Below are 21474 nucleotides of genomic sequence, written 5' to 3' on the forward strand. Positions count from 1 at the left end.
CAACCTTCTATGTACAAAAGACACAATTGATTTAGAAAATCTCCTACTCTTTTTCTCTATGGAGGAAAAAGTCCGAGGTCAAACTGTCTCCTCTGAGGATCATGAAGTGGATTTCTGGTTGTATCTTACTGTCAATTTTCTCACCTTCCTCCATCACAAGGGTCTGAGGGCTCATTCTACACAAGAGCAAAAGCAACATCTACAGCATTTCTTCAGGAAGTATATCTGGTTGACATTTGTAAAGCAGTGACATGGACTCCCATACATATTTTGCGAGATATTATGCTCAAGTACAGTACTCTGCTGCTGAAGGATCCTTTGGGACAGCAGTCCTTCAAGCTGCTCTGCTGCCTGCAACCTTGCCCTTTCCTCCTTCTTGAGTATTGCTCGTCAGTCACTCAGTAGAATACACATAGGGATCAGGGCTCAAAGAGGAGGAGGAGATTTCTGGTAGTAACTGGAGGTTATTTGTGATGTGTGGTCCCTGTGCTTCAGACCTCACTTGGATTTGTGGTAAAGAAGGAACTAGAAAGGCGGTTGGCCGAAATGCCCTTTAATTCCTCATTTGGAGGCCCGAGGGTAAGGGCACCAGGTGCATGCCAACGGACACTACTTCCAAAGTAGTCTGACTTGGGGCACATGGAGCACATGTTTGTTCCACAGTGGAATACAGATAGAGAATGTGCATCTTGAAGAACCTCCAGTTACCATAAGGCAAGTAACTTCCTTATCCCTGTCCCATGCCAGTATTTTTCTCCATGCAATGAATAATGGTATACTTCTAGCTTCGAAGGAAATACAACATTTTGTGTGTAACAGGGAATAAAATTACAAGAGAACAACTATAGGCTTAGTACCAGGTTCCAATGATTTCTGAGAAGTTGGGTTGCTTTAAGTATAAAATAGCTATAAAGAAATATCATATCCTTTAGTGGAAACAAAGATACGAATTAGAGACCATTAAACAATCCTCCAGCTTGCAATAGGTTGAGTTACTTGGTGATAGAATGCTGTCAGCCCAAGGATTTTTACAAAATATATGGCTAAAATAGAATATCTAAGAGAAGAGAACATAGACGTGATGCAAAATTTGAATGACTGAAATATTGGTCATTTCCAGCAAGAACCATTAATTTCCATATGCTATTTACTCCGAAGTGCCACAAAACCTGTAATTTTAATCAACTGCTGAGCACGTTTTCACAAAGATACACTGGATAGTATTTTCTCAGGAAACAAAAATTGTGAGGATTCTCAATTTTCAGCATCATCCGTGTCTAACCTTTATGATTTTCATATTGTCCAATGCCTAACTATGGCCAGCCCACATCTTCTACAAAGGAGGTGACATCCTAAACTACTTTTTAGGATTGTGTCCAGTTCCACAGGGCGTGACACTTGTAGGCCAAAAGACAGCTTCATTTGCAGGTGTTAACTTGTTCCTCCTTAAACTTTTTGAGAAATGTCACAGATTCTACATTTCTCCCTTTGTAGACAGAATCTTACTTAGTGCACTGCTCTATGTTAAAAAGAACACATTCATTTTATCATGATATCGATGATATAAGTTGTAATATTCTCCTATTCCAGGATGGTGAGTGAGCTGATTGTAATAAACTTCTTCTTTAGAACATAGTCTTCAGTCTTGACTCCCTTGATAAACAGCAAAACTCCTTGCTGACTCTGCATTATTATCTAACGCTATCCTTAGTAAAAAGAAAAGGAGTACTTGTGGCACCTTAGAGACTAACAAATTTATTTGAGCATAAGCTTTCGTGAGCTACAGCTCGCTTCATCGGATGCTCATGAAAGCTTATGCTCAAATAAATTTGTTAGTCTCTAAGGTGCCACAAGTACTCCTTTTCTTTTTGTGAATACAGACTAACATGGCTGCTACTCTGAAAACTATCTTCAGTGGAATTCTAACCTCTTTGATAATGCTGGAGTACAAATGAAGAAATAACATCAAGTTGACTTCACCTCGCCTTAAAACACAGGCGAAAACAGTCAGTAGTTTAACTGAAAAGAGTAAAGTAGGAAGGGAGGAATTAGTCAGGTTGCTGAGAGGATATTGCAAACAGTGAAGAATTCTACAAAAAAGTGCCATTTAAAAAGTAGGCTTCCTTTTAATCACCATTTAATTTGTTTTTATTTATAGAATTTCTTGAAGTGAATGAATATCCAGAGCATATTAAGCAATTGGTACAGAAAGAAAAAGAGTTAGAAGAGCAAGAAAAGAAGCAACGTGAAATTGAGCGCAATACTTGCAAGGTTAGAATTCCAGGTTGCTTAACATTGACTCTACACTTCTGTTAAGAACAGTTGAAATATGCTGTAAATGATTACTACAATACCATGAGTCTTACAGTGAGTGTGTGAAGTATTTACATAGGTAACTCAATAAAAACTAAGGCGCTACATATCTGAATGCCATACAAAGTGGAGGGCTATCATCTGTAGTCAGCTAGATTACAGAATTTTAAATCACTAAGTAAACAAAAGTGCCATATTTTAGCAGTCTTTGACACTCAAAATCTTTCTGTATACCAGTGTGGCCCCTAGAAGTTTCCTTCAGAAATGAGATTCCTTGTCTGGTTTTTAAATTTAAATTTCTGGTTGAAAATATATAACAAGAAAAAGTATGGGAGCTGTGATCATGCAGTTCTTAGGGTGAATTTCAATCAGTCTGCCTTAAGAGCAGATGCTATTTTGCAGTGACAGCACTGTACAGCCTTAAAAATTATATTAACATGAAACTGTACTTTCACATCCCTTGTTGGTAGATTTTGAGAGAGGAAATTTATTTCTTTATATTGAACATTGACCAAATAGTAGACAATCTCTATAGTTCTGGATCTGGCACTTTATGACTTGTAATTTTAAACCTTTTGTTCAGCAAATACTACTATTCAGTTTCTCTTCCACCTTCACCCCAGTGTTGCCTTTTAAAATGTTTTCAATCAGTTGAAATAAGGCAAAAGCTGAAGAACTGCTCCAGGTGTGTTTTGTTTGGTTGGTTCAAGATATCGCTGTCCATTCAAACATGGTTTTACACTAAAAGACATTACAGTATGGTCCATTTATCCAAATGGCCAGGAAGACACCCCAAACTTTCAGATATCCAGGCATTTGGATAAAAGAAAGTTGTATTTTGAGCTGCAGTTTCACGCATGTAGCCCTATGTTAGTGAATCACCTGCTAATAGGTTCTCAGTTAGCCTCTTAGCACCTGTTGGAGCTAATCAATAGCTTTGTGGTGTTAATGCTTAACACTTAGTACGTTGTTAAAGAATTAAAAATAATGCTATTGAAAATAAATTCAATAACTAACTCTTTATTAAAGTACAGAATGTAAAGCATTAAAAGAGCAAAGCTGTTGGTTAGCATTAATAGGTGCTAAAAGGCTCACTGACAACTTATTAGCAGATGATTATTGTAAGGCTAATTGGGGTCACACTGGGATCAGATTTTCTGGTAATAGGATTTTGAATAAATGACAGTGTACTGTATTTGCAAATACGTTTGTGACAGACTAAGTTTATTAATTTTATTGATGTTTTTACAGATAAAATTGTTCTGCATGCATCCTGTGAAACAAATAATGATGGAGAATAAATTAGAAGTTCATAAGGACAAGACACTGAAGGAAGCTGTAGAAATAGCTTACAAGGTACAGCATCAGGCCTGGCAATGTAGCAAAACTGGCTGATGTAATTTGACGGATGCATAATATTTGTCCATAGTATATTTTTGAATGTTCATATTACCATCTTTGACTGCTCTTTTATATAGAAAAGCAGCACAAGGCATTCTATTTTGATACTACTGACAGCTATTCCGTTGATAGCTATGAGGTTTTTGTATAATTGGTGTGGCACCAACACTTCCTTTTAAAAACCAGTTTGACTTTACATACCATATTCTGAAACCTCAATGCCATCTTCGTGGTTGGTTTATCACAAGTGATTTTTTTTCTTCTATCAGTGATTTAACTCTAATCTCCATACTTTGAGGAAGTATGACAGTTTATAGTAGGATCGCAGTAATAGCGTGAAAATAAATATAGGCAAAAGATAATTGTCATGAAGGCTTCTGAACACTTGATCCAGTGACATTATTCCTAATTCTAGAGGGCCAATGGATGAGACTTTTCAGATAGACTAAAAGAAGCATGTGTTGTAGATGCTCAGATTTCAAAAGACATCCAACTATAAAGGACAACCAGGCCAGGGACGGATTAAGGAAATCCAGGACCCTAGGCATACCACAACTCCTGTGTAATGTAGTGGTGACAGGGTTGCCGGGGGGCAGCCACAGTGGGGTTCCATCTCCTTCCTACAAGAGGCAGCAAGGTCAGTCTCTGCTTGCCACCCTCACCTCCGGAAACCCCCTCCCACCACCACCAACACAAAAGTAGTGGTAGCATGTGGGCCCTTCAGTGCTAACCCCAGCAGCTGGGGTGTATCTGCTTTGGTGGATGGATTGGACCTGCTGTGTTCTTTCATTCCTGCCTCTCACCATGTTATCTGCCAGAGTGGTGTTAGCATGGCCCTCCAGAGCAGGGGGTCTTGGAGTGAATACCCCATTTGAGATGCATGGGGCAATTCATTCCTCTTAGCCTGAAACAATAGCTCTATGTGCAGATGCTGCTCCGTCAGGTACTCTTACATCATATTTTCAAGCTTTTCTTTGCAATCGTGGAATAGGAGCTTAGTTTTTTAAACTGAAAGTTCACATTGTGACGTGATCACATGACTCTATTAATTGGGGCTTTACAGTACTTATGCCATGGCCCTGAAGTCACCGCTTATAGCCAATATGTAACCTTCGTTGTTGTCCAGACATTTTTCTTAGATTGTGTCTTCAGGTGCTCAAGGTCCCTGTTTCCACAATCCTCTCCAACTACGCTGGGTTTCACTTGTATTCTTCTCTCTCGTCATAGTTGCTTTGAGCAGGACAAATTTGTCTTCAACCACTCTGTCTAGTTTGAAAAACAAACCTCAAACGTTCTTCTGTTGGCCTGATAAAAGTAGTAGCATAAGGTTCTGAGCACAGCAGCTCTTTCACTTTTATTTGGGATTGTTTGACCTGCAAAGTCATAATCCAAGTGGCATTACCAGTTAAATACTGTGTGTGCCAAGAGATGTGTGGGAGAAAGGGTAGTGGTAGTAGGACCTTAGCTAGGTCAGGATTCATGTGAGAAGTTAATGCAGCCAGGAAGAACCATGCCAGGATTCTCAAAGGGCTATTGTGGGAGTGGAAAGAAATGCATTGTTAAAGAAAAAATATATATACATTATTGTGAAATAGTATTTAATTTCACTTCTGCATTTACATTCTAGATAATGGATATAGAAGAAGCAGTTCCTTTGGACTGCTGTCGTCTTGTTAAATATGATGAGTTCCATGATTATTTGGAGCGATCATTTGAGGAGGAGGAGGAGGATATACCAATGGGACTCTTACTTGGAGGAGTCAAATCAACATACATGTTTGATTTACTTTTGGAAACAAGAAGACCTGACCAGATTTTCCAGTGTTATAAACCTGGAGGTAAGAAATATAGTTCTGTAAATCCAAAATCAGCTTAAAGTTTATAATGTATGGTGTGGTGGTGGTGATGATGATGATGATGATGATGATAAATACAAACTCTGCAATGTGAAACAAAAATGCTTAAGAGTGTGAATGGATGAGATCTTTTTCTTGAATTAGATTCTAGTAAAACCTGCAGCATTCAGAAGTGTTAACTGTTTTAATTGTTACATTTTTATGTAGCAGATGCTGACAGTCTAATTAAAGCAGTGCTAGAAAGCTTTGCAATAATTAGACAATACACTGAATAACATTTTTATCTAGTTGGCATTAAATCAGTTGCTTATCTTACTGCCTGAAAGTAGAATGCTGTGATTGTGACTGCTAGTGGAGTGAGTTAAAACACGTGTATTTAATGATGGTCTTTAAACGGTATACTGTAAACATCACACTTCTATTTTTTTTAACTGAATCATGTCTTGTACCATATTTTCTCTTTGCTACAGAGGTTATGGTGAAGGTTCATGTAGTAGACCTAAAGACTGAATCTGTTGCTCCTTCTATCAGTGTGCGAGCTTATTTGAATCAGACAGTTACAGAATTCAAGGAACTCATTTCAAAGGTAATTTATAGTTTTTTAATTCAATCTAAATATGAAAACATAGTATGATTTAAATACCATGGGTGAGAACCTCATGTTGCTCCCATGCCTTCAGACTACATAAAAGGGATCCGACAGCCCCATATCCAGCCAGGGGAAGATTCCTGTGACACAGACACAGAAAAAGACGTGTACAGTTGCATGCAAAGACTCCCTCACAAGCCCCTGGTGTAGGCAGCATGCTAGTGGTAGGGTAATAATATGTAGTGCTGCTGTCCTCTCCTTCCCTGAGAACAGCGAAGAATTAGGATAAATCCCTTCATCCCCAGAGCTGAAAGTTCTGTGCTGCCCCTCAGAGGCTCAACAGGGAATCTCACAATCAGCGTTAATATGAATGAATATATATGGCTCAAATTCCAGCGTAATCCTGAAATCTGAATTTCAGCTTCTAAATAGGTGAGGTAGAATTTGTTTTATTATGGGATTACTGCGTTTTACTGCTCTTGCAGGTTCACACTTTTGACCACTTTATATGGCATTAGGATGCCTTCATTTGGGGGCTGATTCACCATCATTGTAGTGGTATAAGACTACAGTAACTCCACTGTCGCTATTAGAATTATAGTGGAATAAAACTGAGCTTAGTCAGTCCTTATGTAACTTCCCATATAACTTTTCCTAATATGAAATATCACGGGAAAAAGAAGGAAAAAATCTCCTGCAAAATTCAAAATTTTGCAGTTGTTTCTATTTCACAGGGTTTGAAACCGATCCTGTTTTTGTGTTTGCTTTCAAAAATAAAATTTTACTCAACTTATTTTATCAAAACTCCTTATAGAAAATGGCTGACCAGTGGGGAATACTTGATGTTTCAGAAGATAGTCAGTCAGATTATGTCCTGAAGAATGAGAGAGTGCAAAGAATCCAGTCGTCTTAACTTGCACAGCTACAAATATCTAGCCATTTAAAAATTTAACCAACCCTCTTAAAAACATTTGTTTGTTACTGACCTCCTGCAGAAGTGAATTTCAAAAGTTCTGAATTTATTGCCTTCTAATTTCATTAAGGTACCCTTGTTCTCATCCTGTATGACAAGGTGAAAACAGTGAGACTGAATGGTTTGTACTGTTCCCTTCAAACTTTTTAAACAGTTTAATCAGGCTGATTTAATCTCTTTATTTTACATATTCTAATAATAACCCAAGTTTTTCCTCCCATGTGGTAGCTTTTAGAAATCAAGTAAAAATATTTATGAAAGGATATTCTGTTTTTCTTAAACTGCATTATGGTGTTGTAGGCTGTACGTCTGCCTGCTGAAACGATGCGGGTAGTACTGGAACGTTGCTACAATGACTTGCGTCTTCTCAGTGTGGGCAACAAAACACTGAAAGCTGAAGGTTTTTTTCGAAGTAATAAGGTAAGATCTCTGTTTGTTTTTTAAATCATTCTTTTCTAATATATTTATAACCATTACTTAAGTATTGTAAAAGTTAGAAAAATCTATGTAGAACTGGATATATAATTTACTTCATTTTTTTTCTTCAGACCAAAATCCCCTCTCAGTTTGAGAACCTCACAAATTTTGTACTGTTAGGAGAGCTAGGGTAAGAGAGTTATCTGAAACCAGATGGATAAGACAAGGTTGAGCTGTTTCCAGCGTTCTGCAATCTGACTGATCTTTGATGTTCAACAGCATTAGTGCTTGGATCTTATGAAGGCAGCTGGGGCAGTCTATTGCTCACAGACTGGTATAATTTGTATTTCAAGACCCTGGACCATTATATCTGTTCCTGGAAAGGGAGTTCCTTCAGAACTTAAACACAAACAAAAAACCTGTTCTTACAATCTGGTAGCTTTGATCAGAGTATTTATAGTAAATATTTCCAACAGTAGCTTCTTAGTGCAGGTGAGAACTTGAATAATTTTGTATTTTGGCATATGGAGCTTTGTCTTGGTGTCTACTGTTGTGGTGGTTTAACTGGTCACAGGGGACATTTCTTCCATTAATTATCTTCTGGCTTTGAGGCTTGGGGTCAAGAATGGTTTGTTGGTATCAGAACATGTTGCTACACAGGAATATTGCATCTGGATCAGCAGGGGTTTGTGAGGGCTTTGTATTGTTCTGTAGCTGAGCAAAATAACAGTATTGATCGACTCCATAATGAGCTTGCATCAAAACCTTTTCATCTGAGGAAATCTCAATAAAGCATGGAAACCTTTGAGGAAGGGAAACAGGAATTCACCTCCCACCAAAACAGCCCTTTGAATCTTAAGATGCAAATAACCTATGGTTTTGCATCAACCATGCATATATTTAAGGGCTTGCACTTTCTTAAACAATATCATAAAATCAAATAAGAGACTTAAGGTCCCTCTTCCAAAAGGGTCTTAACCTTGACTCCATCATAAAAATACAAGTGCACAGGTGCAGCTTACTCTGTATGCATATTACCCTTCTAGATGTAGGAAAGTGTTTTTAATAATTTGGCCTACAATATTTTAGTTATGAAATAGTGCTGGTAGGAGCCCTATCCACCTATTTACAACTTATTTGTAATCTGCCTAGTATGATTATTTAATATATGCAAAACTAAATTATTTAGCTCTCAAAATGATTAATAGGCTAGGTATCCTTTATTAAATCTCCTCTAAAACTAGGATTTAAAAACAGAGTAATTTTTTATACTGTCATCTTTCCAATGCATTCTGAATACTAGTATATATTGTATGTTGTTGCCTATACTACTTAGTAATGTAGTTATTTAGAATAATTGTATGATTTTATATTTAGGTATTCGTTGAAAGTTCAGAGTCTTTGGATCGCCAGATGGTATATACGGACTCCCATTTGTGGAAACTTTTGGATCGTCATGCAAACACAATCAGGCTATATGTTTCATTGCCAGAACACTCTCCTGGGTCTCAATTTAAAAGGACAGTCAATCAAAAAGCGAGTGGAGATTCGGGCAATTTGGATGAAGCCTGTGCAAGAGTGAAAGGATCTCTGGGTAATATGATATCTGTAGAGGCTATCCTGGAAGAGAGCACTGAAAAACTCAAAAGCTTGTCATTACAGCAAGAGCAGGAGGGGGATAATGGAGACAGTAGCAAGAGCACAGAAACAAGTGACTTTGAAAACATTGAATCACCTTTGAATGAGGTAGACTCTTTAGCATCAGCAGAAAACAGAGAACTTGAAAACCAAACTCAGATTTCTGATCCAGAAAATTTCCAGTCAGAGGAGCGGTCAGATTCTGATGTGAATAATGACAGAAGCACAAGTTCAGTGGACAGTGATATTCTTAGTTCCAGTCACAGCAGTGACACTTTGTGCAATGTGGACAATGCCCCGATCCCCTTGGCTAATGGACTTGACTCTCATAGCATCACAAGTAGTAGGAGATCTAAAGCAAATGAAGGAAAAAAAGAAACCTGGGACACAGCAGAAGAAGATTCTGGAACTGACAGTGAATATGACGAAAGTGGCAAGAGTATGGGAGAAGCACAATACATGTACTTCAAAGCAGAGCCATATGCTGCAGATGAAGGTTCAGGAGAAGGACAGAAATGTATGTATTTATTCTATTTTATTAAATACCTTTTAATCCATCTATCTTTTAACATGGAGACACTTTTTTGTTTTTTTACAGGCTGTTAAAATGTAACTAGACCAGGGTTTCTCAAACTGGGGTCTGCAGACCCCTGGGGGTCCCCGGGCCACGCTGATCAATTCCTTCCCCTCCCAGCGCCTCCCAGAATCAGGCTCTAGCTCCAGCTCCCAGAGGCTACTGAAGCCAAACTGGGAGATTTTAGGTGCTAAAAGTCTGGCAGTGCAGCAGGGCTAAGGCAGGCTCCCTGCCTGCCGTGACTCTGTGCTGCTCCTGGAACTCCTGCACCCAAACTTCCTTCCAGAGCCTGCATCCCACACTCCTGCGCCCCAGCCTCGTGAAAGTGAGTGAGGGTGGGGAAGAATGGGCGATGGAGGGGGATGGAGTGAGCTGGGGGCAGGAAGAGGTGGGACGGGGTGGGACCTTGGGGGAAGGAGTAGAGTGGGGGGTGGGGCCTAAGGCTGAGAGGGGGACTTGGGGATCCTCGAAAAATTTTAAATCAAAATGGGGATCCTTGGATTGCTAAAGTTTTTGAGAACTGCTGAACTAGACCATTGAAGCACTCAGTTTTAACGCATTTTTTCAAAATGCTTAGCAATGTGGCAACAATATATTTTCATGTTCTCTTGCTAAGCCATGTTACAATACTTTCGCTCTTGTAAGAAAAGTGGTGAAGTTTCCCAGTGAACAACAGAATGACCGTCATAATTCTTCATTTTCGTGGAAATAGCACCTTGTATATATTTATTGAAAAAAATGGCTAGAGGGTAGATGCAATATAGCTTGTCTGACTTCATACAATGAGCTACAAGCAAACACATTGTAGGACAAAGAGCAAATAGTAGTGATAACTTACCCTAACAATTTTGATACTATCATTTTTGTTTAGATATTTTTATTGTAAAGAGACTTGAATTCCTGTGGAACAAAATGCATTTTGTTTCCACAGCTATTGATCCTTTAGGTTTCTAGAGCACGTGGAGCTTCACTAACCTCAGGACAGTAGGTTAAGTACAGGGGAATATCTGGTCCCAAATAAAATGATATACCAAATTTGAAGAGTCTAACACAAATGAGTCCTATTGCTGTTGATCCTGAACATATATTTTATACTATTTTTTTAAACGTATGTATATAGAAAAGAAGAACAAAGCCATATTAGATTATTTGTAGGTGGTATATAATGAAGAGATTGGCATGAAATTAATAGCAGCAATTAAAGTGAAGAGAAGTTTGGGAAGTAAGAAAAATATAAGATATCTAAAGTAGTATAAATTTACATTAGGATGTTAAAAGAGATAACCAAGTGAAAATGTGGGTGGTAATGGACTTTTTTTGTGAACTGAAGGATTTTTATGAAACCAGACATTTTGAAGTAGTAAGAATAGAGTAAATAAACTTCCTTTGTAACCTGTAGCTATGGTTTTGATACACAGCATTTACTGAACATTTATTTTTATTATAAAACCGCAATTAGAGAATCATAGTGTGACAAAGCTCTGTCCTTGCCTCCGTGGGTCCCGCGTTTCCTGGCGGATTTCACTAGCCTCAGAGGCTCACTATGACCCTCCACGTAACCCTTCTTTCTCTAGAGACAAGGGTCACAGTCTACTGAGCCATTTTCATCATACGCCAGTGAGGGAGGTGAGGAGAAGTTATCCTTTCTTGCACTGTCTCTGTTGTCTCCCAGTCTCAGTGATTAATCAGGGGGCAAAGGTGGGGGGGGAGCCCGGGCCCACCCTCTACTCTGGGCTCCAGCCCAGGGACCCTAATAGTATCAGCTATGGTAGCTGACCTTTTAGAAACATGACATGTACAATTCCCTGGGCTACTTCCCCCACAGCAGCCCTCACTTCCTCAAGCTCCACTTCACTCTTACCTCAGGGCCTCCTTCCTTGTGCCTGATATGGTGTGTACTACTCAGTCTCTCCAACAGCACAACTTCCTCCCACAGCTCCTGACATGCACACCCACCTGACTGATGGGGAGGCTTATAACTAGTTTCAGCCAGCCCCTGATTGGCTTCAGGTGTCCCAATCAACCTAGCATTCTTCCTGCCTTCTGGAAAGTTTTTAATTGGCCCCAGGTGTCTTAATTGACCTGGAGCAGCTTCCATTTCACTTAACGTGGTACCAGGGATTTGTTTAGCCTGGAGCTAATATATCTGTCTCCCACTACTTTTCTATAGCCATCTGGCCTGCTGTCACAATGGATACTGCAGAAGTCAGAATAAAAATTGTAAAAATCTACCTTTAAAACTTGAAAAGACTTTCTTCCTAATCTGGTTTTGAACCGCTGCAAATACTGATCAATTTTACAGAAATAGGTAAACAAAAGTATTAGTTTCTTAGGTTAATTTTTATGCTTTCTTATTGCATTGTATGAATTGGTGGTATATTGAGGAAAAATTGCTGAAATATATTTTGTACAGCAGCATGAACAGTTTTGAAGTGTGTTAAGTTTGGAGTTATACTTAGATTTCTCTTCAGAAAATAACTCAGTTGGAGAGCATCCATAAATCACTTAATGTATCTATGTATTTTCTCCTGTTTTAGCAATCATTTGTCATAAGGCCCTTTCACTGTACTTTTTGTTACTTTAGATTAAACCTAGAAAAAGCAGCACATTCCCACTGTTACATAGTATAGTTTAAAATGCTTGTTTAAAATAGTTTAATTTGGTTTGTAATGTTATATTACAAATAAGCTCCATAAATTGCATCATTCTTTGTATCCTTTCTCATGAGCAATGATAAAGGCTAGTTACTGGCAGACGGGCAGATCCTCAAATTGTGTAAATTTTCATAGCTTCATTGAAGTCCATGAACTATGACAATTTGTATAAGCTGAGGATCTGCCCTTGAAAGAATTCTTCCTGTCTGGAAATAAGGGACCAATCCTGCTTGCCTTACTTGTATAGTTCCATTGATTTCAGTAGGACAGGTGTTCCATCATGTTGTATTTGGCTCTAAATAAGTGTTCTTGGAATAATACTGCCTAATGTGAATAGGTCTAAATAGTGTAGGCTCCAGTTGATTGTAATTCTTAAATTAGTCCAAATTGCATACATGACAAAATAAAAATATTCTAAGCAAGCAGGTTTTCTTGTTACTCTTCATTATGGACTAGTACATTAAAGCTTTGAGATTTACTGTTGAGTATAAAAATAACTGAATTATAGCACAATAAATATATTGAATAGCTTGATATACAAATAATATACTGAGATTGAAGATACAAAAAGGTCTTGAAAAGCTAGTTGCCAATAGGAAAATTTCTCTGGAGAGTTGAAGGACCTAAATCATCGTGTCTGATCTTTCTCTTTAAAATTATTTTAATAGTTTTTAATGGTTGCAGAGGCAACCTTTCAAACAAGAATCAATGTAGTGATGCCTTTCTGAACTTGTAAACAGAGTGCTGTAGGGCCTCATCACAGCTTTTCAAAATGTTGTGGGCAGCAGTTCAAGTGAGAATAATCTGGGAAGTTAATCTGCTGATTGGGAAAGCTGTGAGTAGCAACTGATGGAGCTGTAGCAGCCAGGGCGAGGTGGGTACAGAAATAGCAAACACATCCATCCTCGGTAGAGTAGAATTTTGGCATCCCCCACATACACAGTGAAGTAGCTAAGAGGCTCCTGGGTGGGCTGAAGAGAAGGGAAAGCATGCTCCTTTCTTCCAATGGCAGGGTAATGGGTAGGATTTCAAATTCACATCTGCTAGCTAGAGACTTATATAAAAGCTGGATGGCATATAGTGTTGGTAATGGGATAGAAACATCTAGACCATGGCTCTAGATCCAGATAAATAGTGATAGGCATTTAGATGTCATATCTTCCCCCCCACCCTTACCCATAATGTAATCTGTCTGCTCTCCCCACCCCATCCCCACGCCAGGACAGGGCTGGGAGCCAAAGTAGAGCTGGGGGTAGAACAGGACTGGGTGGCACTCCCTGCCGTGCCCCCCGAACATTCCTCTGCACCCCCATGGGGTGTGTCCCACAATTTGGGGACCAGATCTCTAGCTTTCAGTTAGTCTCCTGAAGTCTGTTTTTCTTACGGTGTAATTATGTTCAACACTGAGTTTCACAAAGCTGCTGTTGGTAAAAGCAATATATTATATGTTGTCTTTATGATACCAAATACTAAGACTTTATTTGGAAAACATTATTACTACTATTACTATTACTTTTCCCAACTCTAATACGAAACTACATAGAAATCAAAACAGAAGCAGACTGAAATATAACAGTAAATCGAAGCGCTTATTTCCTGATGGATTTAAATGTAAAGTTGAACACTGAGCAAAGGAACCTTCCTATTGCCACATGTCTGCGATGCATTCTGTCCACCCATAGAAATTATTAGGATATTCTAGAATAATTCCCATAGGGCTTTAAAACATGGATTTTTAGATAGAATAAATTGATTTAGTTACAATCTTTTGTAGTTTTCAAACTTGTAAAATTCCAAGAAGAAGAAGAATGATCTCGTGGTTAGATCATTAGCCTGGGACACTAGAGACCCAAGTTTAGTTCCCTGCTCTGCCAGAGACTTCCTGTTTGACAGTGGGTAAGCCATTTAGGTTCAAATATAGATAAAATGTGAATAGGGACCTGGTCCATGACTGGCACTCTTAGGCATTGCTACCATACAAATAACCGTGAACAAGTGTATGGAAACCTGGTTTCACAAATTAAATGGGCACTTTGTAACACAAGGTTGGGTTTTTATTTTTGTTTTTTAGGGTTGCTAGTGAATGTTGATAAAAGAATTACGCTGTCTGCCTTCAAGCAAAACTTGGAGCCCTTTGTTGGAGTTCTCTCCTCTCACTTCAAGGTCTTTCGAGTCTATGCCAGCAATCAAGAGTTTGAGAGTGTTCGGCTGAATGAGACACTTTCATCATTTTCTGATGACAATAAGGTTAATCAAATGAGCTTTTGAATAATTAAAAACTTATACAATAGAACCAAATTTAGTTGGCTGATTAGGCAACTTTTGCAGACTAATTGGATGTAATTCACTACCCTACTTCATGGCATCCTTGCTACATTGGTAGTGTTAATGCAATGTTAGAAGAGAACTAACTTTTGACTTTTAATATCAGTTCTGATGACTGTTCTTTTCAATTAATAGATAACTATTAGACTTGGAAGAGCACTTAAGAAGGGGGAATACAGAGTCAAAGTGTACCAGCTCTTGATAAATGAGCCAGAAGTAAGTAATTTTATATTTTAAAATCTTCTAAAAGTCATGTATGAAGACACTGAAATATGCATTAGTCTTAATTTTCCCCAAAAAAACCTTAAGGGTAAAATTCCCACTAAATTTTCACTTTTCACTCCATGCATTCTCTTTCCCGAAAGCCTCCCTAACTAGACAGTGTACATTGAAAGAACTCTCTGATAGGTGTCATGTTTTCCAATAATGTAGTGCTAGAATATTTACTGCCATCAGATACTGCAAAGCAACACCTGTCAGAAAGATTCAGTAATTGAATATGGTGATACAATTGTTTGCACTAGACTAGTCTTGTAGTAGTGCTAGAAACAAGTGACTGTCTTGTAATAGTTGATTACATGTTAAGTACCCATTTGATACTTAAAGTACAATTAAGTGACTGTAAAAATAACTTTGTAGAGTCCATGTTTTGTCTCAATTTCCACATAAAAATTGCATTGTTTACAAGTGCACTCAAGTTGTGCTTTATTTACACGTGTAATAAATACACTGCAGTTTCATCAGTTACTAGTATGATGTGTAAGCAGAAAAGAACAGTTGATTGAATAATGCATGAAATGAAATTGATCACTAACTTAAGATCAGACAATGTTTTGATTAAAAATCAATTTCCAAATGCGAACAGCTTTCTTCAACAGAGGAAGAAGTCCTGTACTATGGAGCCAGTAAATTGCACATTAAAAATAAAGAAGGATGGCACCAGTGTGGTGACAGGACTTATTTAATTGAAAAATAGCTTTCCAAATAATTTTAATGCCCATATATCTATTCTATTAGGGAAAAAGGCAAATGCCACCATCATGTTTTATAATGTTTCTGAAGTTTTAATAATGTACACAATCTAATTCTTAACTACTGTGCCTTTATTTCAGTGAAGTTTCCGGTTTGTAAATAAACTGGAAATAAGCTGCAAAGAGCTACTAATGCACTAATGAGAGCAGCCTGTTTTGAATCAGTTTAATTGAATATCTTGCTCACACAAAGTTCTCAGCTGTCATTTTCTAGTGTGATGGAGATTGAGCAAGACTACAGCACGAATGAGAGATACTGATTTCCTTACTCTTTTTGTAAAGAAACAATTCTAGCACTAATAAATGTATATTTGTTGTGTTCACAGCCATGCAAGTTTCTTTTAGATGCTGTTTTTGCTAAAGGAATGACTGTGCGTCAGTCAAAAGAGGAGCTACTTCCTCAACTCAGGGAGCAATGTGGATTAGATCTGACTATTGACAGGTAAAGAACATACAGTCAAGATTAAAACTGCTGGTTTAAATAGAACTAAGAGTTCTTCTGTTTCTGTTCCTCAGAAGCCAAGAGGATCTGCTATAAATATTAGGAGGAAATTTTGTTTCTCCTTTATGGGAGAAAGTATTAATATAATCAGTCCCAGCTAGTTTTTAGTGATTTTTTTGGAGGTGGTTGAAAGGTGATCAGTTATGGTGTTGTCTGAGCCAAACTGTGAATATAAAAGATTAATTTGTGGTAAATTTCTCGCCTTCATTCCATCTGGAAAGATTGAGGGAGTGCTGTTTAAATGGAAATGCCTTTGTTTGAAATGGCTTACCACTGCCATCTATAAGTTCAGATCTGTTTGCACTTCTTTTCTGTCACAATGGTATTGCCTGTTGGCTATGTTAAAGGTTACAGTGCTTCTCTAAAAGCAGAAAAGGGAAGAAAAGAAAAACACTTCACAATAAAAAGACTAGTCTCTGAGAGATACAGTCCAAGCATTTCTATGTAGAAGTAGAACAAATGCTGCTCTGTGGCATTGCTCTGACATGTTGCCTCTTCTGATTTTTCCATACACTTTAACCTCTTGCCTCAGGGCTGGAGGAGATCTGCAAGATGAGCCACGTGAGTCAGACATCCACCCTCTAAGTATCTCTCCTATTTTTTTTTTTTCTTAAGAAGAAAAAATGTGTTTAGTGAGGAAAAGCTGTCGGTAGAGCTTGGGGGGAGAATAACACCACTAATTTTTTTTCCCATTCCTGCTTAAGAAGCCATTCTTCCTTCCCATTGTCCCTCTCCTTATGCACCCCATGGATTGGCCAGATACAGTCGTCGTCCCATATTCTTCTGCGCATGTGTACTCCTACTAACAAGCACAATCCTTCCTAGAGCTCCCTGGTATATGGCAGCTTTGCAACATCTCCTTATCAGCACTAGGTTTCAAAAGCCATAATTGAAACCTCTCTGAGTAACCCACCTACAGATGAGAGAGAGTAACATTTCAATATTGTCAGAAAATAGAAGTATGATGAGTCATCTCAGAATTCTTTGGTATGTCTGGTTTAATTTAGGCTCACTTATTCACACACAAGAATCATGCATTAAGAGACCTAAATAACATACAAAGTATACTCCACTATTTCATATCTACATGAGATTTCACAGTGTATTTGATTATGTACTTAATAAACTTGCTGCTATTTCCCCTTTCTAAGAATCTTGCAATTCATAGTAGAGCACCAGTTATACAACATTTAAACTGCTGTTAGAGTATACGGTAGATACCCTGTAGTTCTGCTGAGCGCTTCACATGTCTGATAGCTGGAGGGCATACATCAAGCAGCTTAAATTTAGCCATAAAATAAACAGTTTTCTCTAAGACCAGCTTGCTGGCTAAAAGTAGAATTATGTTCTACATAGATCATTGGTCCCCAAGCCAGCAATTTCAGGGTCCTCTCAGAAATCTAATAGCTGAAGACTGAAGTCCAGGGCTGCCATATTGGGTATGCTGTAGAGGAAAATTCTTAAGCTCTTAAGTGAAGGAGAGACTGCTCTCTAGCAACCAACTCCAGTGGCCATGAATGACAACATTGATGTGCTTAAGGGTCCAGATTTCCATGCAGCCATGTGAGGGAGTGATGGTATACTGTTAATTTTATAAAATCTCCAGATTGGAATTTTTAGAAGCAAGAAAAGTCATATTTACCAATAAAGAGAGAGAAAGTTTGGTCATAGTTGAAAATCTTGGGCCTCTTGCAGGAGTGAAGACCCTGTGTGTGGCTGGGAGCAGAGTAGGGGTGGTTTGTGAAACCTCTGTGTGTTAAAAGTACATCTGTATTGCAGTCAGGAAATGTGATTGCAGCATAGACATACCCTCACTATCTTGATCACAAATAGCAGTGAAGCCACAGAAGCACAGATAACGTCACAGACTAGCCACACAAGTAGATACGCAGGGTCCCTGGGTACATACTTAGGCAGTTAGTCTGTTCTGCTGTGTCTTCGCTTACCTTTTTAGCAAACTAGCTCTTTCAAAGCTAGCTTGGGTATGTTGCAGTCATGCCTCCCAATTGCAGTGTAAACTAAGTGTCATGATTTTGTGACACCTTTCTCCAGAGCTCAAAAAAAAAAATTGTCATAGAATCCATTGCCAATGTACGTTGGTATCAGTGAACAAAAACTTATTGTTTTCTTAAATTTATTTATAGGTTTCGCCTACGAAAGAAAACCTGGAAGAATCCAGGCACTGTATTTCTGGATTATCATGTCTATGAGGAAGATATTAATATTTCAAGCAACTGGGAGGTCTTCTTAGAAATACTTGACGGTAATAATACATTGAGAAAAAGTTAGAGCCCTAACATTTTGTTTCAAAATGAATTCTATCTTCTGTGAATATATACATTTTTTGTATGTCAGTGGAATAGAATCCTTCAGCTAATAACAGCATGTTAAATATATATTTTTGTTGAATGTTGGTTTATTGAATTATTTTAGGTTCACTGTATTCTGCATTCTATACTTTCCTGAAGATAATTAAAACTGCACTTCAAGATTCTTTTTCCATTTAGTTGTAGTATATTTTCTAAACCTGAGGACTCAAATGTAAGCTAAATGCAGCCTTCTGAATTGCACACAGAAACTTACCAGCCCAGGCACAAAGTGTTCCTTGCCTGCGCATACAATGATGATTAAAACAATTATACTACTTTAGTCGATTTTTTCAAAAATTTACTTGCCCAAGAGAGCAAAGGAGTAGAATTTTTCAAGTGTGGGGAAGTAGATAAGGGGATTCAGATTATTTATTCAGACCAGTGGTGCTAGTGTGATCAAAATGGGATAATATAAACTGCAAAAGGGGGTAAGGTAGAGGGAAATTTTTGTTTAAGTTAGCCATGATGCAGTGCCTGCTTTTTTTTTTGTAGTTCTCTGTGGAGCTATGTGATGAAACCTCACATGTACACAGTCCTCTGGCTTTAGTTTTGAAAAATACTGGAGTAGTTTTGCTCCTAGTTTCTTTGCAAACTTGGGTGTGTGAGGTATAATTACAATCATTACACCTATATGGATCTATGGCTCTTCGTATCAGATGCTGGGAATGCAGCAGTGTCTACACTTGAGGTTGCAGAACCGTTTCCATTCTAAGTGGTAACTTTCAGTTCATCTTGATCACCTTCATTGCTCTCATATAGATTGCACCAGTCACAACATGTCTTCCATTCTTCTCTTTTCCTGGCCTTCCTTTTGGGTGCATCCATGACTTTTCATGATAAAATCTTCCCATCTTTTTTTAGAGGTCAGCCGTTTTCAGTTCCCTTGGGTACCACTCGGCAACAGCAGTAGTTCATCAATTGTCAGTCAGCCTAGCTAATTCCCAGCCTATTGCATTTTACTATTCCTGCCTTCAATGATGTCCTGCGCTCCTCTCTATCTGATCACTTCACTGGGGACTCGGTCGCGGATTGAGATCCCCAGAATTATTCTTTCCATCGCTCTCTCTGTGAGAGTTGTTGCTCCTCTATCTTCTTCAGTGCCCGTGGTTTGCTGCCGTACAACATTGCTAGCAATACTGTTGATTTGAAGAGATTGGCGCATATTGCCTTGTTGATTTTTCCTTGGAGAATATCCTCGATAGACTTGAATGTGCGCGCCAGCCAGCTTGCTTTCTTCGCATGAGTTTGCCTTCCTGATCGTGGTGCATGTTAATTTTTTGGCCCAAATAGACATATTGTTAAATTTCTTCTATTTATTCTCCCTTGACTATTATTTGGGCTTTTGGCAAGGCATTAGGCTGCATACATTTTGTTTTAGAGAGGTTCATTTTCAGTCCAACTTGGTTGCTTTCTGTGTCGAGTTCTTGCAGCATTTTCTGTAGTTTGATAGTGTTTTCGGCAATCAACATGATATCATCCGTGAATCTGAAGTGGTTTAGCAGCTCTTCATTGACACTGATTCCACCTCATCCGCCTCATTACAATTTTGAGGCAGGCTGTGAAAGGTTTTGGTGAAACTACGTCTCCTTGCTTCACACCTTTTTTGACTGGGATGCAAAGGGGAGTGTTGAACAGAGTTATATCCATAGTGCAGTGAGAGTTTGTTTCCTTTAATAGTTTGGTGCCCTGTTCTGCAAGAGCTTTCAGTGCTACATAGATTGCTACGCTGTCAAACGCTTTTTCATAGTCAACGAAGGCAATGCATAAAGGAAATGTTTCCTTAAGCACTCCAGTAGATGGTTTTTGAGAAGATATAGTCCAATGTGCTGAAATTCCTTTAAATACTTGCCTGCTTTCTTGGATGCTGCTCGTTCAGACTCTGTGAGAATCAGTTTGTTGTTGTTTTGGTGAATAGCTTGTAGACATGTGAGAGTAGTCAATTGGACAATAGTTCTTTAGCTCTTCACGATCGCCCTTCTTGTACAACAAAATGGCATTGGACTCCTTCCAGCTGGATGGTATATTCTGCATTTCTAAGTAGCAGCAAAACCTCTGAGCAAGGGTTTTCCAGAGGTCTTGGCCTCCGCTCTTACTTTGATTGTCAGTCTGTCTTTTCCTGGAGCTTTTCGTTCCTTCATTTGGTAAACTGCATGTCAAACTTGGCTGACGAGGACCGGAGTGTGTGCTCATTGGTCTGTTGAAGTGTTCACAGTGGGACGTTTATTTGAGGTGTGAACAGTTCGGTTAGCAATCTTTGCAGACTGCTTCCATCCCTGCCTGTTCTGTCAATTATTGCTTTTCAATCCTTCTTGTTCAGCGCCATTATTGACGTGTATAGCATCAGTTTCCATTTGCATTTTTTTAGGTTTCTGCGATCTTCAGCTGTCTTTAAGAGCCTTTCATTTCGGTATTTCTCGAAGTCTTCCATTTAGTCATCTTATCAGCTTTCAGGCAATGTGTAAAATTAGCTGAGAAAGAGAAACTGAAAAGAGCCAAGGGAAGAATCTCGGAGGAAACAAGGAACTCGCTAGAGAAGCGGAGGAATATAAAGTGAAATGATGGCAACAAACTCCCTCCTCTGCAAATTTTCAGTTTATATTTTTTCCAATCTTTACAAATTTTAGTCAAATTTTTTTCCAGTTAGGGAGCAAATTTTTGATAGGTTGAGCCAAAACTGTTTAACCATTTTCAGATCTAAGAATGGAAAAAAATTCCCACTCTTTAGTCATTATAAAATACTGACTTTTTGAACAGCTCTGGGATGTCAATGGTGGAAACTTGAAATTTGGCAAGCGGATAGTTGCAAATGTGCCTTTTTGGGATCTGGTGAAA

At 38.5% G+C, this 21474-nt stretch overlaps 1 protein-coding gene across 6 annotated transcripts in view; it reads left to right on the plus strand.

Moving 5' to 3' along the window:
* Window positions 1-21474, plus strand: part of USP47 (ubiquitin specific peptidase 47) — a 94675-nt gene that overhangs the window by 62895 nt on the left and 10306 nt on the right. For 5 of the 6 annotated variants that reach the window (XM_073347602.1, XM_073347600.1, XM_073347603.1 and 2 more), the window contains 10 exons: window positions 2159-2271; window positions 3565-3669; window positions 5342-5552; window positions 6041-6156; window positions 7433-7552; window positions 8927-9704; window positions 14487-14662; window positions 14876-14956; window positions 16098-16213; window positions 18418-18536. In XM_073347602.1, the coding sequence (XP_073203703.1) occupies window positions 2159-2271; window positions 3565-3669; window positions 5342-5552; window positions 6041-6156; window positions 7433-7552; window positions 8927-9704; window positions 14487-14662; window positions 14876-14956; window positions 16098-16213; window positions 18418-18536 (1935 nt within the window). The remainder of the gene's footprint in view (window positions 1-2158; window positions 2272-3564; window positions 3670-5341; window positions 5553-6040; window positions 6157-7432; window positions 7553-8926; window positions 9705-14486; window positions 14663-14875; window positions 14957-16097; window positions 16214-18417; window positions 18537-21474) is intronic. The other variant, XM_073347604.1, reaches the window with a different exon arrangement.

The sequence above is a fragment of the Lepidochelys kempii genome, chromosome 6 (genome assembly GCF_965140265.1).
Source record: "Lepidochelys kempii isolate rLepKem1 chromosome 6, rLepKem1.hap2, whole genome shotgun sequence".
Lineage (NCBI taxonomy): Eukaryota > Metazoa > Chordata > Testudines > Cheloniidae > Lepidochelys > Lepidochelys kempii.